The 20,415-nt window shown below is 38.0% G+C and overlaps 1 protein-coding gene across 5 annotated transcripts in view; it reads right to left on the bottom strand.

The window, feature by feature from the left end:
* Positions 1-20,415, bottom strand: part of LOC106081645 (G protein-activated inward rectifier potassium channel 3) — a 294,704-nt gene that overhangs the window by 22,582 nt on the left and 251,707 nt on the right. The window contains exon 1 of one of the 5 annotated variants that reach the window (XM_013243761.2): positions 6,315-6,395. The exons of the other annotated variants lie outside the window; for them this stretch is intronic. Coding sequence (XP_013099215.1) covers positions 6,315-6,382 — 68 coding nt within the window. The 5' untranslated portion in view covers positions 6,383-6,395. Of the gene's footprint in view, positions 1-6,314; positions 6,396-20,415 lie in introns of those variants that run through there. 5 annotated transcript variants of the gene reach the window in all.

Here is a 20,415-nt window from a genome sequence, read left to right as displayed (position 1 = left end):
ATAACTGCGCCCTATAGAGGCTCAAGAAGTTTAAATCCAAGATCGGTTTATATGGCAGCTATATCAGGTTATGGACCGATTTTAACCACACTTTGCACAGTTGTTGAAAATCATAACGAAACACCTCATGCAAAATTTTAGCCAAATCGGATAAGAATTACTTCCTCTACTGGCTCAAGAAGTCAAGATTCAAGATCAGTTTATATGACAGCTATATCAGGTTTTGAATCGATTGAAACCATACTTGGTACAGTTGTTGGAAGTCATGACAAAACACGTCGTGCAAAATTTCACCCAAATCAGATAGGAATTGCGCCCTCTAAAAGCTCAAGAAGTCAAGACCCCAGATCGGTTTATATGACAGCTATATCAGGTTATGCATCGATTTCACCCGTACTTGGAACACTTGTTGGAAACCATAACAAAACACCTCATGCAAAATGTCAGCGATAAGAACCATACTTGGTACGGTTGTTGGAAGTCATGACGAAACACGTCGTGCAAAATTTCAGGCAAATCGGATAGGAATTGCGCCCTCTAGACGCTCAAGAAGTCAATACCCCAGATCGGTTTATATGACAGCTATATCAGGTTATAGACCGATTTTAACCATACTTTGTTGAAAGTCATAACGAAACACTTCGTTCACAATTTCAGCCAAATCGGATAAGAATTGCATCCACTAGTGGCTTAAAATTCAAGATCGGTTTATATGACGGCTATATCAGATTATGAACCGATTGGAACCATACTTGGTACGGTTGTGGGAAGTAGTGACGAAATACGTAGTGCAAAATTTCAGGAATAGGAATTGCGCCCTCTAGACGCTCAAGTCACGACCTAAGATCGGTTTATATGACAGCTATATCAGGTTATAGACCGATTTCAATCATACCTAGCATAAAAGTTGTTGGAAATCATGAATAAACACCTCATGCAAAATCCAAATCGGATAAAAATTGCGCCCTGTAATGGCTCAACAAGTCAAGATCCAAAATCGGTGAATATAGCAACTACATCAAAACATAGACCGATATGGTACATTAGAATCCCAACCGACCTACACGTAAAGGGTGATTTTTTTGAGGTTAGGATTTTCATGCATTAGTATTTGACAGATCACGTGGGATTTCAGACATGGTGTCAAAGAGAAAGATGCTCAGTATGCTTTGACATTACATCATGAATAGACTTACTAACGAGCAACGCTTGCAAATCATTGAATTTTATTACCAAAATCAGTGTTCGGTTCGAAATGTGTTCAAATTTTGACAAATTTTGTTCAGCGATGAGGCTCATTTCTGGTTGAATGGCTACGTAAATAAGCAAAATTGCCGCATTTGGAGTGAAGAGCAACCAGAAGCCGTTCAAGAACTGCCCATGCATCCCGAAAAATGCACTGTTTGGTGTGGTTTGTACGCTGGTGGAATCATTGGACCGTATTTTTTCAAAGATGCTGTTGGACGCAACGTTACGGTGAATGAACACATTTCGAACCGAACACTGATTTTGGTAATAAAATTCAATGATTTGCAAGCGTTGCTCGTTAGTAAGTCTATTCATGATGAAATGTCAAAGCATACTGAGCATTTTCTCTTTGACACCATGTCTGAAATCCCACGTGATCTGTCAAATAATAATGCATGAAAATCCTAACCTCAAAAAAATCACCCTTTATAAGAAGTATTTGTACAAAATTTCAAGCGGCTAGCGAAAGTTAGCGTGCTTTCGCCAGACAGACGGACGGACATGGCTAGATCGACATAAAATATTATGAAAATCGAAAATATATATACATTATGGAGTCTGAGACGAATATTTCGAGGAGTTACAAACAGAATGACAAAATTGGTATACCCCCATCCAATGGTGGAGTGTATAATTATGCCTATTTATGTCTAAGTACTAAAAAATAATTTTCAAACTTGTTCCAAACGTACAAGAACGGACACATTTTACAGTTCAAGAATACAACAAGCTTATTATAAATTGCAGTTACACTTCCTGGTTAGCTTATTAGCCCGCATTATTGAACCATATAATCTGCGCTCTTTATATTATCATAATTATTGTTTGTAAATTATATTGCAACTTTTTGACTAAAATTAAGTTTCACCATGAATACTTAACAACTTCATTTCTCGCACAAAGGATCAATTAATACAAAGAAAAAAATTTCTTATAAAACTTGAAAAAAAAAATTAAAGAATAAAAGGTAAAAATGGATTTCCAAAAAAAAAAAAATTCTACGTATTAACTTAGCTGAGGACATATGTGCATTTTACATACCAAATTACTGACAAATCAGGCACAAATTGAAGCTTCTAGGGGCTGCAGTTCATATGGTACTTGGCACAATTGTTGAAAGTCATAACAAACTACTCTGTGCAAAACCGGACAAAATTTGCGGCATCCAGGGGCTCAAGAAGTCAAATATGAATCAGACCATACTTGACACGAACGCTGCAGGTCATAGAAGAACTTATTGTGCATAATGTCAGCCAAATCGAAAAATAATTGCGCCCTCAAGGAACTAAAGAAGTCATATTTATGAATCGGTTTACATGGTGGCCTGGAGGCCACCGTAGCACAGAGGCTAGCACGTCCGCCTATGACACTGAACGCCTGGGTTCAAATTCTAGCGAGAAAATAAGAAACAATTTTCCGTGGTTGTTATGCCCTTCTAATGCCAGCGACATTTGTAAGGTACTTTGCCATGTAAAAACTTCTCATCTAAGTGGTGTCACTCTGCGGAACGCCGTTCGGACACGGCTATTAAAAGGAGGTCCCTTATCATTGGTCTTAAACTTGAATCGGACAGCACTCATTGATGTGTGAGAAGTTTTACCCTGTTCCTTATGGAATGTACATGGGCAAAATTTGCATTTGCAATATCGAAAATAATCAATGTTGCAATTATCGATAGTTTGCCAACTCTATTCCAGGGGCTCAAGATATAAAATCGGGAGATCGGTTTCTATGGGAACCATATCATATTATAGACCGATTCATACGATTCCTGGTTGATGAAAGTCGTAACAGAACATTGTATGGAAAATTCCAACTCAAATGGATAATAATTGTAGATTATAAGGGCTAAAGAATTCATGTCAAAGGACCACTTTATATGGGAGCTTTATTCAAATCTGACCCGATATGGTCCATTTGCAACCTAAATCAAAAATAAGTATCTGAGTAAAATTTCGAGCGGTTAGCTTTATGCGTTCGACCGCTATTAGATTTCCATAAATGAACTGATGGACATGGCTAGATTGATATAGAATATCAAGACGATCAAGAATGGTTCATTTAGCTAATTCAAACCAGAATGACAAGAGGACTAAGCGCCTGGAGGGAATGCAGGCACGGAAAGCGGTTCACTTGTTATACTGTGCCTTCTCCTCGCAATAACGGGTCAGTGACATAGAGCGATGTCTTGTTCGGCGAAATACTCATCCACAGGACCTTTGCCACCCTGCCACCTACAATAATTCCGTAGCACAATCTACGCAATCAGCTTTCCACTCCTTACAACCCTTGATGGCCCGGGAACTAGCAGAGCCTGACAGCATTTCCCAAGGTTCGAAGAGGCCTTTTTCATCTTCAAACCAATCTTGACCTCACATGGCCCAACGCCAGAGTTACATGACTCCACTTTTACCGCGCTAGTCTGTGCATGCCATCGCTTACGCATACACATCATCTCAAAACCGCGAAGGCCTTCGCCCGAAATATGCTGCAGCCGTCCAAGAGCCTAAATGTTTCTCTGTGAAGACTCCTGTGACGGTCCCTCCATCCAATTTAGACCCATCCGCGCATATAGAAGGTCCCGGAAAAAGTTAGGATACATCAGCCCAAAGATATGTTTTCGGGAAAGCGATGACCAACCCGTCAAACAGAGGGACCCGTCTGGTATATAATAACTCGCGCCGCATCTCCATCCCCTAAGGGAACAGAAGATCGCCCAAAAAAACGAAATCAGCGCCTCTTTGCTCCAGACAACAGCCCCGCCACGGTACCCTGTGCCTACTAGATCATCATTCAAAGGTTTTCCTCAACGACCCCCTGAAGAGGGTCAGCTATAAATAGCTCATACTGGAACCTCTTCCATCCATGGGTGAAAATCTGATGTGACTAGATATTATTAATATTGCCAGAAATATTGATTGACGCGCGATATCTAAACCCCTTATAACCAGATATTCTTTGAAATTTTGCACAAATACTTCTTACTAGTATACATCGGTTGGGATTGTAAATAGGCCATATCGGTCCATGTTTTGATATAGCTGCCATATAAACCGATCTTGGGTCTTATCTTCTTGAGCCTCTAGAGGGCGCAATTCTTATCCGATTTGGCTAAAATTTTGCACGACGTGTTTTGTTATGATAGCCAACAACTGTGCCATGTATGGTTCAAAACGGTCCATAACCTGAAATAGCTGGTATATAAACCGATCTTGACTTCTTGAGCCTCTAGAGGGCGCAATTCTTATCCGATATGGCAGAAATTTTGCATGAGGTGTTTTGTTATGGTTTCCAAGAGGTGTGCCAAGTACGGGTTAAATCGATGCATAACCTGATGTAGCTGCCATATAAATCTATCTTTAATCTTGACTTCTTGAGCCACTAGAGGGCGCAATTCTTATTCAATTTGAATGAAATTTTGCACGAAGTATTTTGTTATGATATCCAACAACTGTATGGTTTCAATCGATGCATAACCTGATATAGCTGTCATATAAACCGATCTGGCGACTTAACTTCTTGAGCTTCTAGAGGGCGCAATTCCTATCCGATTTGGCTGAAATTTTGCATGACGTATTTTATTATGACTTTCAATAACTGTGCCAAAAAATAAGGTTCAAAACGGTTCATAACCTGATATAGCTACCATATAAACCGATCTGGCATCTTGCATCTTGACTTCTTGAGCCGCTAGAGGTCGCAATTACTATCCGATTTGCCTGAAATTTTGTACGACGGATGCTCTCATGATCATCAACATACGTATTTATTATAGTCTGAATCGGTCTATAGCCTGATGTAGTTCCCATATAAATCGTTCTCTCTATTTTAATTCTTGAGCCCCCAAAGGGCGCAATCCTTATTCGAATTGGCTGACATTTTACACAGGTCTCCAACATATAATTTAATTGTGGTCCGAACCAGACTATATCTAGGTATCGCTCTAATAGCAGAGCAAATCTTTTCTTTTATCCTTTTTTTGCCTAATAAGAGATGCCGGGAAAAGAACTCGACAAATGCGATCCATGGTGGAGGGTATATAAAATTCGGCCCGGCCGAACTTATCACGATTGTATTTGTTTAAGATTCCAGAGTCACACATTCGACTCTTTTACAAGGGTGCTAAGCCCCCAAACAACCTGATAGCCATAATTAAATTAGTTTTTGTAAATACTGCGCAAAAAGATTGGTTAACAACCGCAGCTTATCTGTTGATTTTAGCGGTTCAAGTGTTTTAAACTCGGTTAGCATGTCGGATATGGCCTGACCGAACATAATGCCCTCCTTCATAATTTCGAGTTAGGTTAGGTTAGGTTGAAAAGAGGTTGCGGATTTTAATCCGTTGAAGAGAGGGTGCGGACCTTAAACCATATAACTTCGAGTCATCAAAGTTGTATTTTATATACATTCTAAACATTTTTTTGAAATAGATATTCAAATAGAATAAATTATTGGCAGTGTATAAGTCAAGAAGAACCAGAAGTTCCAAAACCTTTACAGTTGTATTCACAAAACTTAGCTTACATTAGGAATATGTGGATATTCTAGAGGTCTCACATGCTCATCTGTTCTACAATTCCCTGGGATACCTCTGTGGTCTGGCAACCAGAACAGGTGAATTTTGAACTGTTCAGCCATTTCATTAAGAGATCTGCCAGTTTGTGAATACCGGTGTTAGGTTTTAATTCCCAATAGAAACTGTTTGTGCCATAAATTCGAAACGATGCAATCAATTTCACTATTTGCTTTAACGCTTGATTTTCTTCTAGATGTCACTCAATGTCTTGAAAAGTTCACGTGATGACTACAATACAATTCATTTACATTCATTAATTGTTTCAAGAGCTTGTGGATAATAATACGAAAAAATCGGCATAATTAAAAGAAATATAAAACTAAAGCAGCAATGTTTTGCTGCTTAAAAATTTAACCGTGAATATTTTTAACAAATGATTTAAGTCATATGGCTTGTAAACGCCCTTAAACATTGCAGCTTGTTTTTAAATGTAAATGAGGTTAAAAAAAAATTCAAAAAAAAAAGTAAACGAAATGTTGAAATACTTTACCAGAACAATGTTTGTGCTAGGAAAAATGAAAAAATAATTAAAAATAAAAATGCGACTATTAGGTACATTTGGTCTGGTTGGCGTTTGTTTTGGCTTGGTTTTATCACAAATCTCTACACAAACTAACACTCGTTACAAATACCGAACAATAATAAATTTAATAACGAAAATTAATAAAATAAACAAAATTATCGCAGGACTTTTTCCTTATATATCACATTTAATTGGAGATTTTTTTCTTTGATTTTTTAATTTCACAATGCTTTTCTTTAAATTATTTTTTGCGTATTTTATAACATTTTAACATTTTCTTGATTTTTTTGGAACAAATACTGTTGGTGTTTTCGTTTCCTGATTGAGTTCACTGCTTTACACGCTGTTTTTTTCTTTTTTTCTTTTACATTTAGTCTTATTTTCTTTTGCTAGAAACTTTCTGTTGTGTTTTCTAGCGGCGCTTGCAGGGATTCTTCTTCGTTTAAAGACATTCCATAAAGAACTGTCAAAAAATGAGTTCTAGTTTTTACTCAAAATCTTTGCTTGAATTGTTGTACTTTAATCGCGAGTGACAGTTTTGAGTTTGCATAAGTGTGCGTGTGTATGTGTTAGTACAAGAGAGCACTAATCGTCAATGAGGGTAGTGTAAAGAGTCTCAAATAAGCAACTTATGGCAGTGTTTAAATTACTCAATTTCAAGCCAAGATTCTAATGTACCCTACAAACGACAAGAAACCACTAATTATGCTTAACCAGATATTCCGAAAAATGTCTGTCTTTATTCAACGGAAGGACATACACTGCTAGATCGACTTAAAAGGAATGACGATCAATACAAAGGGTGATTTTTTTGAGGTTAGGATTTTCATGCATTAGTATTTGACAGATCACGTGGGATTTCAGACATGGTGTCAAAGAGAAAGATGCTCAGTATGCTTTGACATTTCATCATGAATAGACTTACTAACGAGCAACGCTTGCAAATCATTGAATTTTATTACCAAAATCAGTGTTCGGTTCGAAATGTGTTCAAATTTTGACAAATTTTGTTCAGCGATGAGGCTCATTTCTGGTTGAATGGCTACGTAAATAAGCAAAATTGCCGCATTTGGAGTGAAGAGCAACCAGAAGCCGTTCAAGAACTGCCCATGCATCCCGAAAAATGCACTGTTTGGTGTGGTTTGTACGCTGGTGGAATCATTGGACCTTATTTTTTCAAAGATGCTGTTGGACGCAACGTTACGGTGAATGAACACATTTCGAACCGAACACTGATTTTGGTAATAAAATTCAATGATTTGCAAGCGTTGCTCGTTAGTAAGTCTATTCATGATGAAATGTCAAAGCATACTGAGCATCTTTCTCTTTGACACCATGTCTGAAATCCCACGTGATCTGTCAAATACTAATGCATGAAAATCCTAACCTCAAAAAAATCACCCTTTATTAAGGGTGGATGGATCAAAGCTAGAGCACAGAGTGGGCCTGGGGGTTTACATTGAGAACCCAGGTACTGAGATCTGTTTTAGACTGCCTGACAATAATACGGTCCTGCAGGCGGAGATCCGGGCGATCACGGAATGCGTGAAGTGGTCTGGCGCTAGCGCGAGGTCGTCGAGTATGAACATCTTTACCGCCAGTAAAATTGCCAAAAGGGCAATAACAACCAGGACGATGACGTCTTACAGTGTAAGAAGGAGATTAACGCCTTCTCTGAAGATGGGAAAATCCGCATGGTTTGGCTGCCGGGCCTTAACGGAGTAAGGGGAAATAAAAGGGCAGACGATTTGGCGGCGTAGGCCAGAGGACTGCCGTCAATAAACTTGGTTAATCCGAAGCCTTTCGGTTCGACGCAGTCCGAGTTAAGGGAGTGTGCGACAAATGCGCATGCAACATTGTGGAACAGCGAAGCGGTTGGTAGGGCGGCGAAAATCCTATGGGGCGATCCAGATTGTGAGAAAACGTGGTTATTACTGAAAGGAAGCAAGAAGGAGGTCAGTATAGCTATTGGTATCATAACGGTACACATAGGACCACCAGCTCACTTATGTAAAATCGGTGCGGCAAATGATTGCATGTGTAGGGCATGCAGGGAGGGTGATGAGACATTGGAGCATTTCCTTTGTCATTGCCCGGCTTTCGCGTCCAACAGATACTGGTACTTAGGTGGAGACACAATATCCGACATGAACCAACTTAGGGGAGTGGTATTGAAAACAATTAAGGATTTTGTGAGTAGCACTGAATTCCTAACTTAAAATTTTCTTTTTACAGGTTACTTTATTGTTGTTAGAGCGCACAACAGGCCGATTACTGGCTTAGGTGTATGTCCCTAGTGGCATGGGGCGGATTAATATCTACACCCTCCTTTCAACCTAACCTAACCTAACTTTAAGCCCATTTAAGTGGAAATCGGACGATACGTATATATCGAAGCTATATCTGAATCTAAACCGATATTGATTGAATATCGCAGATATGTTAAGATCAGTAACAAAACACTTGGCCCTGAAAAAAATATCAGATGCATGTTCAAATATTTGGTTTAAGGGAAGTTTTGGGATGAGGCGTCCTCAAACACTTGGCCCTAAAATGTTTACTCTTTAGGGGGTGTTTTGGAAAAGGGGGGTGCTCCAAGTACATGATCCCACATTAGGATATCAGATTGGTTTTCTACTCCCAAATATCTTTATTTGAGCACCATATTGCGATGGTCAGTAAATAATTGCTGTTTGTGGGGTGTTTTGGGGAAGGGGTAGACTCCCAGAAAATTGGTCCCGAAAGTGGGTAACAATTTGGTGCTCTACTCCCCAATACGTTTCATATGAGCCCACGTTGACATAGTCGGTAACTATGCACGATTTAGGGGTGTTTTGGGGAGTGGGGTGGTCCCCCAAACACTATGCATTGATATCGCATCGTTTTATATTCCGCATCAGCATCGTTTTATATTCCTTAATATCGTTTATTTGAACCCCATATTGGCAATGGCCTCAACATTTTATATCAAATTCATTTTCTAATCTCAAATATCTTTCATTTATCCTCTTATTGCAAAAGCCAGCAAATATGTCCGCTTTGGGGTATGGGCCTTGAAAACTATCAATATCGAGATTCACTCCCTTTAAGACCCATATTGTCATTTTGTGCAAATATGTCCCATTGGGGGGTTGTTATGGGAGTGGGACGTCCCATTGGCAGTTAGTCCAGAATTTTGATATCAGATTCGTGGTCTACTCCCAAATAACTTTCGTTTGAGCCCCATATTTTTATGGTCGTAAACATGACCGGTTTGGGAAGTGTTTTGGGGGATGGGGCGGCCGTTCAGTGACTTCGCCCTGAAAATATATATATGATTCGTGTTCTATTCAAATATACCTCTTATTACAGCCCCATATTGGAATAGTCAGAAAGTACGTCCTATATGGGTGGTGTTATGGGGGTGGGGTGGGCCCATAGACACGTTTTCCCGAATATTGATATCAGATTCATGCTTTACTCCCAAAGACCTTTCATTTGAGTCCCCTATTGCTATGGTCGTAAATTTGTCCTCTTTTGGGGGGCATTCTTGGGAGGGGCGGCCCCCAAATACTTGGCTCCATATTTGGATATCAGATTTGTGTTCTACACTCAAATACCTTTTATTTAAGCCCCATGTTGCCATGGTCAGTAAATAAGTCCTGTTTGGGGGTGTTTTGGGGAAGGGATGGACCCCTAGAAACTTAGTCCCACATTTGGATATCAGATTCGTATTCTACTCGCAAATACTTTTCATTTGAGTCCCATATTGCCATTGTCGGTAAATATGTTTCATTTAGGTGTTTTTCGGGACTTGGAGTGGTCTCCCTAACACTTGGTCCGGCAAGTGGATATCAGATACGTTTTCTTATCCTAAATATGGTCTAAATATATATTTGGTAGGTCTTGGGGTGGGGCGGCACCCCTAGGTACCACATTCGAAATTTGGATACCAAATTTTTATTTTTAGGGTACTATAAGAGAGCACACAAAATTTCGCTTAAATCGCACCACCCATCACCGAGATCTGGCGATTCTGAAAATTAAGGAAGAGGGGTGTCCCTTTAGATATCAAAAAATTTAGTACCCTATTTTCACCACGGGATCATTATGCACCATCAACCGACAAACAAACACATATTGATTTTGCTGCCATATAAACCGATCTGGGATCTTGACTTCTTGAGCCGCTAGAGGGCGCAATTCTTCTCCGATTTGACTGAAACTCAGCACGATGTGTTTCATTATGACTTCCAACAACATTGCTGAGTATGGTTGAAATATGTCCATAACCTGATATAGCTATCTTATAAACCTATCTGGGGTCTTGACTTCTTGAGCCGCTAGAGGGCGCAATTATTATACGATTTGGCTGAAATTTTACACGACGTGTTTTGTTATGACTTCCAACAACTGTGTTAAGAATAGTTCAAATCGGTCTATAACCTAATATAGCTGCCATATAAACCGATCTGGGGTCTTGACTTCTTGAGCCACTAGAGGGCGCAATTATTACCCGATTTAGCTGCGCCCGCTAGAGGGCGCAATTATTATACGATTTGGCTGAAATTTTACACGACGTGTTTTGTTATGACTTCCAACAACTGTGTTAAGAATAGTTCAAATCGGTCTATAACCTAATATAGCTGCCATATAAACCGATCTGGGGTCTTGACTTCTTGAGCCACTAGAGGGCGCAATTATTACCCGATTTAGCTGAAATTTTGCATAAGATGTTTTGATATAACTTTCAACAATTATGCTAAGAACAGTTCAAATCGGTCCATAACCTGATAAAGCTGCCATATAAACCAATATGGGATCTTGACTTCTTGAGGCTCTACAAGGCGCAAGTATTACCCGATTTAGCTGAAATTTTGTATAACGGCGTCTCTCATGACCTTTTACATACGTGTCGAATATGGCATGAATCGGTTTATAGCCTAATACAGCTCGCCTATAAACCGATCTCCCTATTTTACTTCTTCAGGCCCTAAAGTGCGCAGTTCTTACTAGATTTGGCTGAAATTTTCCACAATGACTTCTACTATGGTCTCCAATATTCAGTTCAATTATGATCCGAAATGATCCATCACTTGATATTGTCCCAATAACATAGCAATTCTTTTCTTTTATCCTTTGTTTGCTAAAAAGAGATACCGTGGCAAGAACTCGACAGATGCGAACCTTGGTGGAGAGTATATAAGATTCGGTCCGGCCGAACTTAGCACGCTCTTACTTGTTATATATAAGAAGATGATATCTTTACGCTATCGACCTCTAACGTGATTTCGACAGACGGACGGACGGACATAGCTAGATAGACTCAGAACGTCGAGACGATAAATAATATATATACTTTATGGGGTCTTAGACGAATATTTCGAGGTGTTACAAACGGAATATATACAATAGAATAGTATTCCCCATCATATGGTGGTAGGTATAAAAATTCGCTTACAAAAGCTCTAAAAGCAGGCGAAACATATATATGTGATATACATCTAAATCTGTAATATGGACAGACAGATGAACATAGCTCAATCGAGTCATAAAGTGATTCCGAGTCAATTCGTTTGCTTATCAATGGGTCACTGTGGGTGTTCCAAACAAATTTACTAATTATAATGACCTGTACCACAATAGTGGTTTAGGCTACAAGAAGTTTGCACAAAAAGCCATTATGTTACGATTGGAATCTACACATCGATTTATGAAACTATATAATCTTTTTTCTTAATAGTGCATCTTAAAGTCGACCTTATTGCTTAGGAAATTACCTCATAATTATGGGTACATATTTAAATAGAGTCTATACTTTAATATGCGGGATTGGAAATTACTTAAGCGCTTCTCTCTGAATAATTGCATTGGATTGGTGTCGAAGCTATTCCTTATCGGTACTTTTTGTTTTCCTCTGTACTATTTTTAATATTACACTCAATCACCTAAAACTCTCCCGCGCTCTCTCACACACACACTCTACCTTTCTCTCGGGTTAAAACTAATGTTGTCTGCTTGCCTTTGAACATTCCCAAAATATAAATTTATTCTCTTTGTTAGTGTAGAGGAGGGATCAATTCTTCTTAGCTAGGGGTTTGATCTATTTATACCCTACACCACTGCTGTGGTACAGGGTATTATAACTTAGTGAATTTGTTTGTAACAACCAAAAGGAAGAGAGATAGACCCATTGATAAATATACCGATCGACACAGAATTACTTTCTGATTCGATTTAGCTATGTCTGTCTGTCTGTCCGTCCGTCTGTCCACGTTAATGCGTGTACAAAGTACAGGTCGCAGTTTTCATCCGATCGTCTTAAAAATTGGTAAAGGCATGTTTTTCGGCCTAGAGACAAAGCTTATTGAAATGGGAAAAAATCGGTTCAGATTTGGATATAGCTCCCATATATATGTTCATCCGATTTTCAGTAACAATACAGTAAAATGGTCATTTGTTAACAGATTCTCTCAAAATTTGGCAGGAAGGATTTTTTTATGACTTTCGACATTACTGGTAAATTTTATGGAAATCGGTTCAGATTTAGATACAGCTCTCATATATATATCGCCCGATTATAACTTCTGGAGTCAGAGCAGGCGCATTTATTGACCCATCTTGAATCGCCCGATTTTTACTCCTAGAGCCACTGCAAGCGCATTTATCGACCAATCTTCCTAAAACTTCGTACAAGGCTTTCCTCGACGACTGTCACAGTATGTGAGAAGTTTGTTCGAAATCAGTTCAGATTTGGATATAGCTCCCATATATATGTTCGCCCGATTTTGAAAAATATTGCAAGAAAGTTCTCAGTTTTAAATGGATTCTCTCGAAATTTGGCAGGTAGGATTTTCTTTTGACTCTCGATATCACTGGTGAATTTCATGGAAATCGGTTCAGATTTAGATATAGCTCTCATATATATATCGCCCGATTATAACTTCTGGAGTCAGAGCAGGCGCATTTATTGACCCATCTTGAATTGCCCGATTTTCACCCCAAGAGCTACTGCAAGCGCATTTATTGACCCATCTTGCCAAAATTTTGCACAATGCTTTACACGACAACTACCACATTATCTTGGAATTTTACTTGAAATCGGTTCAGATTTTAATATAGCTCCTATATATATGTTCGTCAGATTTTGGGCAATTTCCAATAATGTTGTCATTTGTCAACCGTAGTTATTACAGTTTGAACATATTGCTCGCCGAGATCCAACAATATTGGTTCTGCATTGGATATAGTTCCCACATTGTACTTATAGGGTAGGTGTAGGGTATTATACAGTGGGCACCGCCCGACTTTTGTTCTTCCTTATTGGTTTTCCTTTGTTCCACATTTTTTGTTTATTGATTTTTGTTTTTACATTAAAATTCTGAATTTTCTAGTTATTACTCGATTTTCAATTCGTTTTGTTTTGACACTCTCTTTGGGTTCTTCGAGTGTGAGTTAAGCGTTTGGGTCTGTCTGGCTGCTGATAAGAGACATCCATCGCACGCCACTGTTTGCCAAGGCATTTAGTGATCCACGTTTTACTTGCCTGTGTTGCCCCCCCGCCCTCTTGGCATATGTACTGCATTGGCTGTCTGCTCAATTTCATATGGGAAATTGGAAACGTATCACTACCAACTGAGTGGGATATTGTTTGGGTTTTGTTTTGTTTTGTTTATTTTTTGCAGAATATCTTGATGAAAAAACCATATGTTTGTGCGAACAGAGGGGGCGTTGAATGTTAAAAGAGTCTAAGTCCAATTTTATAGTTTGCTTTGAGGAAACCATAAAGAAGCTAAACAAAAAATGCTTAACTACATGGATTAGCACGACTGCCTTCAGACTTGAATTCCTGCTGTCAAACAACGACTTTTAAACAATGTAGCAAAATTTAGAACAATGTTATATTCTAGTCTAAAATCCATTAAATAGCAACAAATTTTGCACATATTGTCGACAGCAACGTTATTTTTTAAATTTTTTTTTTTTTTGGGGGGGGGGAAGTTCTAAACCTTTTCTGGGGGGTGCTTAGCCTACCCCCAAAGATCTTTTTTTTCCCCTATGGCTGCCATATACCTTAAAAGGATTTTCCGATTTTACTTTTTCAGAGGGTGCATTTCTTATCCTATTTGGCTGAACTTTTGCACGTGGCGTTTTTTATACCCTCTACCATAGTATAGCCCCCTATACTAATTTCGTTGCTGTCAAATAACGACTTTTAACTAATCTGGCAAAATTTAGAACAATATTATATTCCATTAAATAGAAAAAAATTGTAAATTTTGTTGAAAGCAATGTTATTTTAAAAATTTTTTTTGGTTGGGTGGGCGGGGATGGGTGTAGTGCCAAACCTTTTCTGGGGGGTGCTTAGCCTACCCCCAAAGGTCTTTTTTCCCATATGGCTGCCATATACCTTAAAGGGATTTTCCTATTTTGCTTTTTCGGATGGTCCATTTCTTATCCTTTTTGGCTGATGGCACCATGGGATGGGGCTATACTAATTTCGTTCTTTCTTTTGTAACACCTCGAAGTATTCGTCTAAGACCCCACATATATTCTGGATCGTCTTGTTATTTTAAGTCGATCTGGCCATGTCCGTCTGTATGTCTGTCGAAAGCACGCTAACTTTCGAAGGAGTAAAGCTAGGCGCATTAGATTTTGCACAAATACTTCTTATTAGTGTTGGTCGGTTGGGACTGTAATATCGGTCCATGTTTTGATATAACTACCATATAAACCAATCTTGGGTCTGGGCTTCTTGAGCTTCTTATCCGCAATTCTTATCCGATTTAGCTGAATTTTTGCATGAAGTCTTTTGTTATGATTTCCAACAACTTTACTTAGTATGATCTAAATTTGGTATGACTTCCAATAACTGTGCAAAGTATGATCTAAATCGGTTCATAACATGATATAGCTGCCATATATATACACATATAGCTCAATTTGTCTGAAATTTTCGAAGTAATATTTTTCTATGACTTATACGGCATGAAAAGTACGGTCCATGTGCGTCAATAACTACATATAGCTCATATATATTTAAAAAGTAATTCAAAGTACTTGACAAATGCAATCCATGGTGGAGGGTATATAAAATTCCGCCCGTTTGAACTTAGCACGGTTTTACTTGTTACTACCAACATTTGTGTCAGGTTTGGTCAAAGACAGTCTATAACCTGACGTAGGTTCTACATAAAACCGATCGCCCGTTTTGACATCTTGAGCCTCTAATTTTTTTCGGAACAGCTCTAGATATTCAATTTTTCAAAATAGAGTAAAACATCTCGATCATCTCATTTAATGACTCCAAAAATTTAAGTATAGTCCAATCGGTCGAACCTAAAAATTAATTCAATTGGTTGTAGTCTGTTTTAGAGAAACAGTAACTAGTTTTATCCAAATAAGAGTTAGCAGAATCCTTACAAGAGCACTCTAAGGAAAAATTTTCATTTATTGTGGGATGATATTTATTCTCAAGTTAGAGATCGCATGGAAAAAGCAAAAAACCGTGAGGATAACTTACGAATATAAGGTCGAGAAGTTTACCAAAGAAGTTGTAAATATTATTAATTTGTGATAAGTAAGAACTTAATAAAGGCCCTATACATCGGTTAGTACTTTCACTAGTTGCAGTAGGTAAAAGATCATTAGTGTTTGGACTACAAAGTCCATTTTATGTTGGCAAATTAAAATTTTCGAGAGCAATTAAGATATACTTAGACTTTGAGACATATGCTTGACATATATATCAACACTCGAACTAGGTGGGACATATGACCATGCGAGGTAAAGTGTTCATTTCTTAAGAGAAACTCTAACAGCGATAATTTCAATATCAACCTATAAGAGAAGAGAATTTTCTTCTGTCGTAAATTGAGAAGACACAGCTATAAGCACCGCCAGTCGTTGGCTGTCATAGAGGAAAATGCAAACCTCCACGCCACGGAGGCCCCCACCTAAATATTATATAGGTATTTCAATTCACTAAATCCAAGTTTACCTGTGCAGTTTCTTCCAAATACCATATGTTCATACCCACCACCGAAGGATGAGGGTATACTCATTTTGTCATTCCGTTTGCAACACATCGAAATATCCATTTCCGACCCTATAGAGTATATATATTCTTTATCAGCGTAAAAATCTAAGACGATCTAGTCATGTCCGTCCGTCTGTCCGTCCGTCTGTCCGTCAGTCTGTTAAAATCACGCTACAGTCTTTGAAAATAGAGATATGGAGCTGAAAGTTTGCATAGATTCTTTTTTGTCCATAAGCAGGTTAAGTTCGATGATGGGCTATATCGGACTATATCTTGATATAGCTCCCATATAGACCGATCCGCCGATTTAGGGTCTTAGGCCCATAAAAACCACATTTATAATCCGAGTTTGCTAAAATTTGGGACAGTGAGTAGTGTTAAGCCACTCGACATGCTTCTTTAATTTGGTCCAGATCGGTTCAGATTTGGATATAGCTGCCATATAGACCGATCACTCGATTTGAGGTTTTGGGCCCATAAAAGTCGCATTTATTGTCCGATTTTGGCAAAATTTGGGACAGTGAGTTGTGTTAGGCCCTTCGATATCTTTCTTTAATTCGACTTAGATCGGTTCAGATTTGGATATTACTGCCACATAGACCGATTTCTCGATTTGAGGTCTTGAGCTGATGAAAGGTGCATTTATTCTCCGATGGCGTCGAAATTCGTGACCGTGAGTAAAGTTAGGCCACTCTACATCCTTCTGCAATATGGCACAGATCGGTTGAGTTTTTAATATAGCTGCCATATAGACCGATCCTCCGATTTGAAGTTTTGGGCCCATAAAAGGCGCATTTATTGCCCTCGACATACTTCTGCAATATGGCACAGATCGGTTGAGGTTTGAATATAGCTGCCATATAGACCGATCTCTCGATTTGAAGTTTTAGGCCCATAAAAGGCGCATTTATTATCCGATGGCGTTGAAATTTGGGGCAGTGAGTTGTGTTAAGCCAATCGACATACTTCTGCAGTATGGCCCAGATCGGTTTAGATTTGGATATAGCTGCCGTATAGACCGATCTCTCGATTTAAGGTTTTGGGCCCATAAAAGGCGCATTTGTTGTCCGATGGCGTTGAAGTTCGGGACAGTGAGTATGTTAGGCCAGTCGATATCTGTCTGGGCCCATAAAAGCGCATTCATAATCCGATTTCGCTGAAATTTTGGACAGTGAGTTTTGTAAAGCCCCTCAAAATCTTGGCCCTATAAAAGGCACATTTATAATCTGATTTCGCTGAAATTTGACACAGTGACTTATATTAGGCTTTTTGACATCCGTGTCGTATAAGGTTCAGATCGGACTTTATTTGGACATAGCTACAAAAAAAAAAAAACGATATTTTGTTCTACAAAATTGAACAATGACTTGTACTTTTTAGACCACTCAATATCCGTGTCGAATTGGGTCCAAATCGGACCATATTTCACTAAAGCTGCTATGGGGGCATAAATTATGCATTTTTCACTGGATTATGAAGAAGCTGGTTTAAATATATACCCAAGGTGGTGGGTATCCAAAGTTTGGCACGTCCGAACTTAAAGTTTTTTTGCTGTTTTTAACAACATTAAATTATGAACTATTCTTTGGTTAACATTGTAGTTGGTCCCATTGTCCTACATTTGGAATTGAATTCTGCAAAACAAAAGTTTTTGTCCGTATTAACGATACTTAGTACCGATAAAAATTATCAAAAAAAAAACCTAAAGTCTGCCATTAGCATAGAAATTCCACAAAACAAATAGTGGAGATTGAGGAATTTTTGGAAACATTCCTTTAGATAAAAGAGGGAAGTCGGCATACATATTTGCCTTACTTATGGCAGACGTTGTATTTTTTCTTATCATTATTTATCAATTGTATTGTCCGCTGTAAGAAAATAATACTCTATATTGATCTTTATTTTGCCAATACCTCATGTGAAATAGAGTGTAGCTAAATATATCACTTGTTTGACTTCATTTGCTGTTATTGTCATAATTGTTTATTTAATCGAACGAAAATGAAAACACAAATTGTTTATGGTATTAAAAGTAAATGTACCTTTAAATATACAATGATCTGTTTGAGAAACTGACGCCCAACGTGCAGCCTGTCATTCAAAAACTCATTTTCATACCTTCAATTTTCCGCTTGTGGCAAAATGTATTTGTGCAAAAAAAAAGTTACGTCAAATATATGCACAAAGTCATAGCGAAATAAAAAGGCTATACAAAATATTTGTTAATTTCAGGCCATGTGAGGAATTTTTTGCTAATAAAAATTTTAATTGCCTGGAAGTAACCGAAATAATTTGCATACTATGACAATCTGAGGAATAGTTGTATAGAGCAGGCTATAAACAATTGACAATGGATTGGAATAGAGAAGAATGGGAAAACCTTTGATTTTGTAATATTATTAACTTACTTTCAGCTTCAGTCTCTTTTCACCCCTTATCACAATAACAATAATTACATTAATTGCTACTACTTGTATGCATGTATGTAAAATAAAGTTTCCATTTAATTACATTTGCAACAAGTGACATCCAAATACAATGTATGCCTCATACAACGCCTTCAAATCAATGTTGGGATATCTAAGTTTCGTTGCTTCCCAACCATCCATCATAAAGTGTCGCACATTTATTTTCCATGTTTATATAATTTCTTTATAATAATCACTCATTAACAGCTAAAATAACATATAATTGCTGTGGGGATGAAAAAAGCGAATTTTTATTTGTTTATTTATTTTTATTGTTTACTCTAAAGCGTAGGTTACGACGCTTATTGTATTTATTTATGGTGTTGAATTGGATTTTAATTAGTTTGCTGTTGAATTTAGAGATTTTCGACACGCCAACCTAGTCAACGAACCGCTTAATGGCATAGACGTTGAATATATGTATATTGAAAAAAATCACAAAATTCAATTAAGAGGAATATATGGAAATCGATTACACTTCAATCGTTTTATAAGGAGGAAATTTGAAAGAGAATTACATCAATCGCCAAATATGGTGATATACTTGTATTCTCTATTAAGATTTTTAAGTATTGTTTGAATGGCTTAAATGCGATTTTTATTTACAACTAGCTGGACAGGGCCCGCTCCGCTGCGCCTTCTTTTACTTTATATATGACAAAATTATCCTTTAAATATTTATTTTCTACAATCAAGAGCTATTAGTGAAATACCATCCTACGCAAATTATATATGCATATCGCTTGATTAACAGTATAACAATATAAATGCCTTTATCTGAATTCCATATGATCTTTATTGGACCACGAATTCGCTCGGAGGGTTTAATGCAATTCTAACAAGTCAGAGCGTTCTAAGTTCGGTCGGGGCGAATCTCCTCTCCTCCTTCAACATGGAACTGTTATGCTATTGGAGCTATATTAAGTTATAGTCCGATTCGGACCATAAATGAATTGAATTCTGAATATTGTAGAAGTCATTGTGTAATATTTCAGTCCATTCGGATAAAAATTGAGAATTGTAGGGGCTCAAGAAGCGATTTTGCTTCTTGGGCCCCTGAGTTAGATCGGTTAGATCTGAGTTAGATCGGTTTAAATGAAAGCTGCATCAAGCTATAGATCGATTCAGACCATATTGTTGAAGGCCATGGGAGAAGCCGTTGTACAAAATTTGTGTTGAATCGGATGAGAATTGCTCTCTCCAGAGGCTCAAGAAGTTAAGATCTCAGATCGGATTATATGGCAGCTATATCAGGTTTCGTACCGATTTGCGCAATACTCATCACAGTTTTTGGAAGTCATATCAAAACACCTCATGCAAAAAATTTTAGCTAAATCGGAAGAGAATGGGAACCTTAGCCGCTGAAGTCAAGATCCAAGATCGGCTTATATGGCACCTATACCATGCTATGAACCGATTTGAACCATACTTCGCACAAATATTGGAAGTGATAGCAAAACACCACGTGGAAAATTACAGCCAAATCGGATAAGAGTTGCGCCTTCTAAAAGTTCAAGTCAAGACCCCAGATCGGTTTATATGGCAGCTATATCAGGTTATGAACCGGTAAGAACTATACTTA

Source organism: Stomoxys calcitrans, chromosome 2 (genome assembly GCF_963082655.1).
Source record: "Stomoxys calcitrans chromosome 2, idStoCalc2.1, whole genome shotgun sequence".
Taxonomy (NCBI): Eukaryota; Metazoa; Arthropoda; class Insecta; order Diptera; family Muscidae; genus Stomoxys; species Stomoxys calcitrans.
Note: the sequence above shows the minus strand (reverse complement) of the source record. Positions and strands in the feature narration are given on the sequence as shown.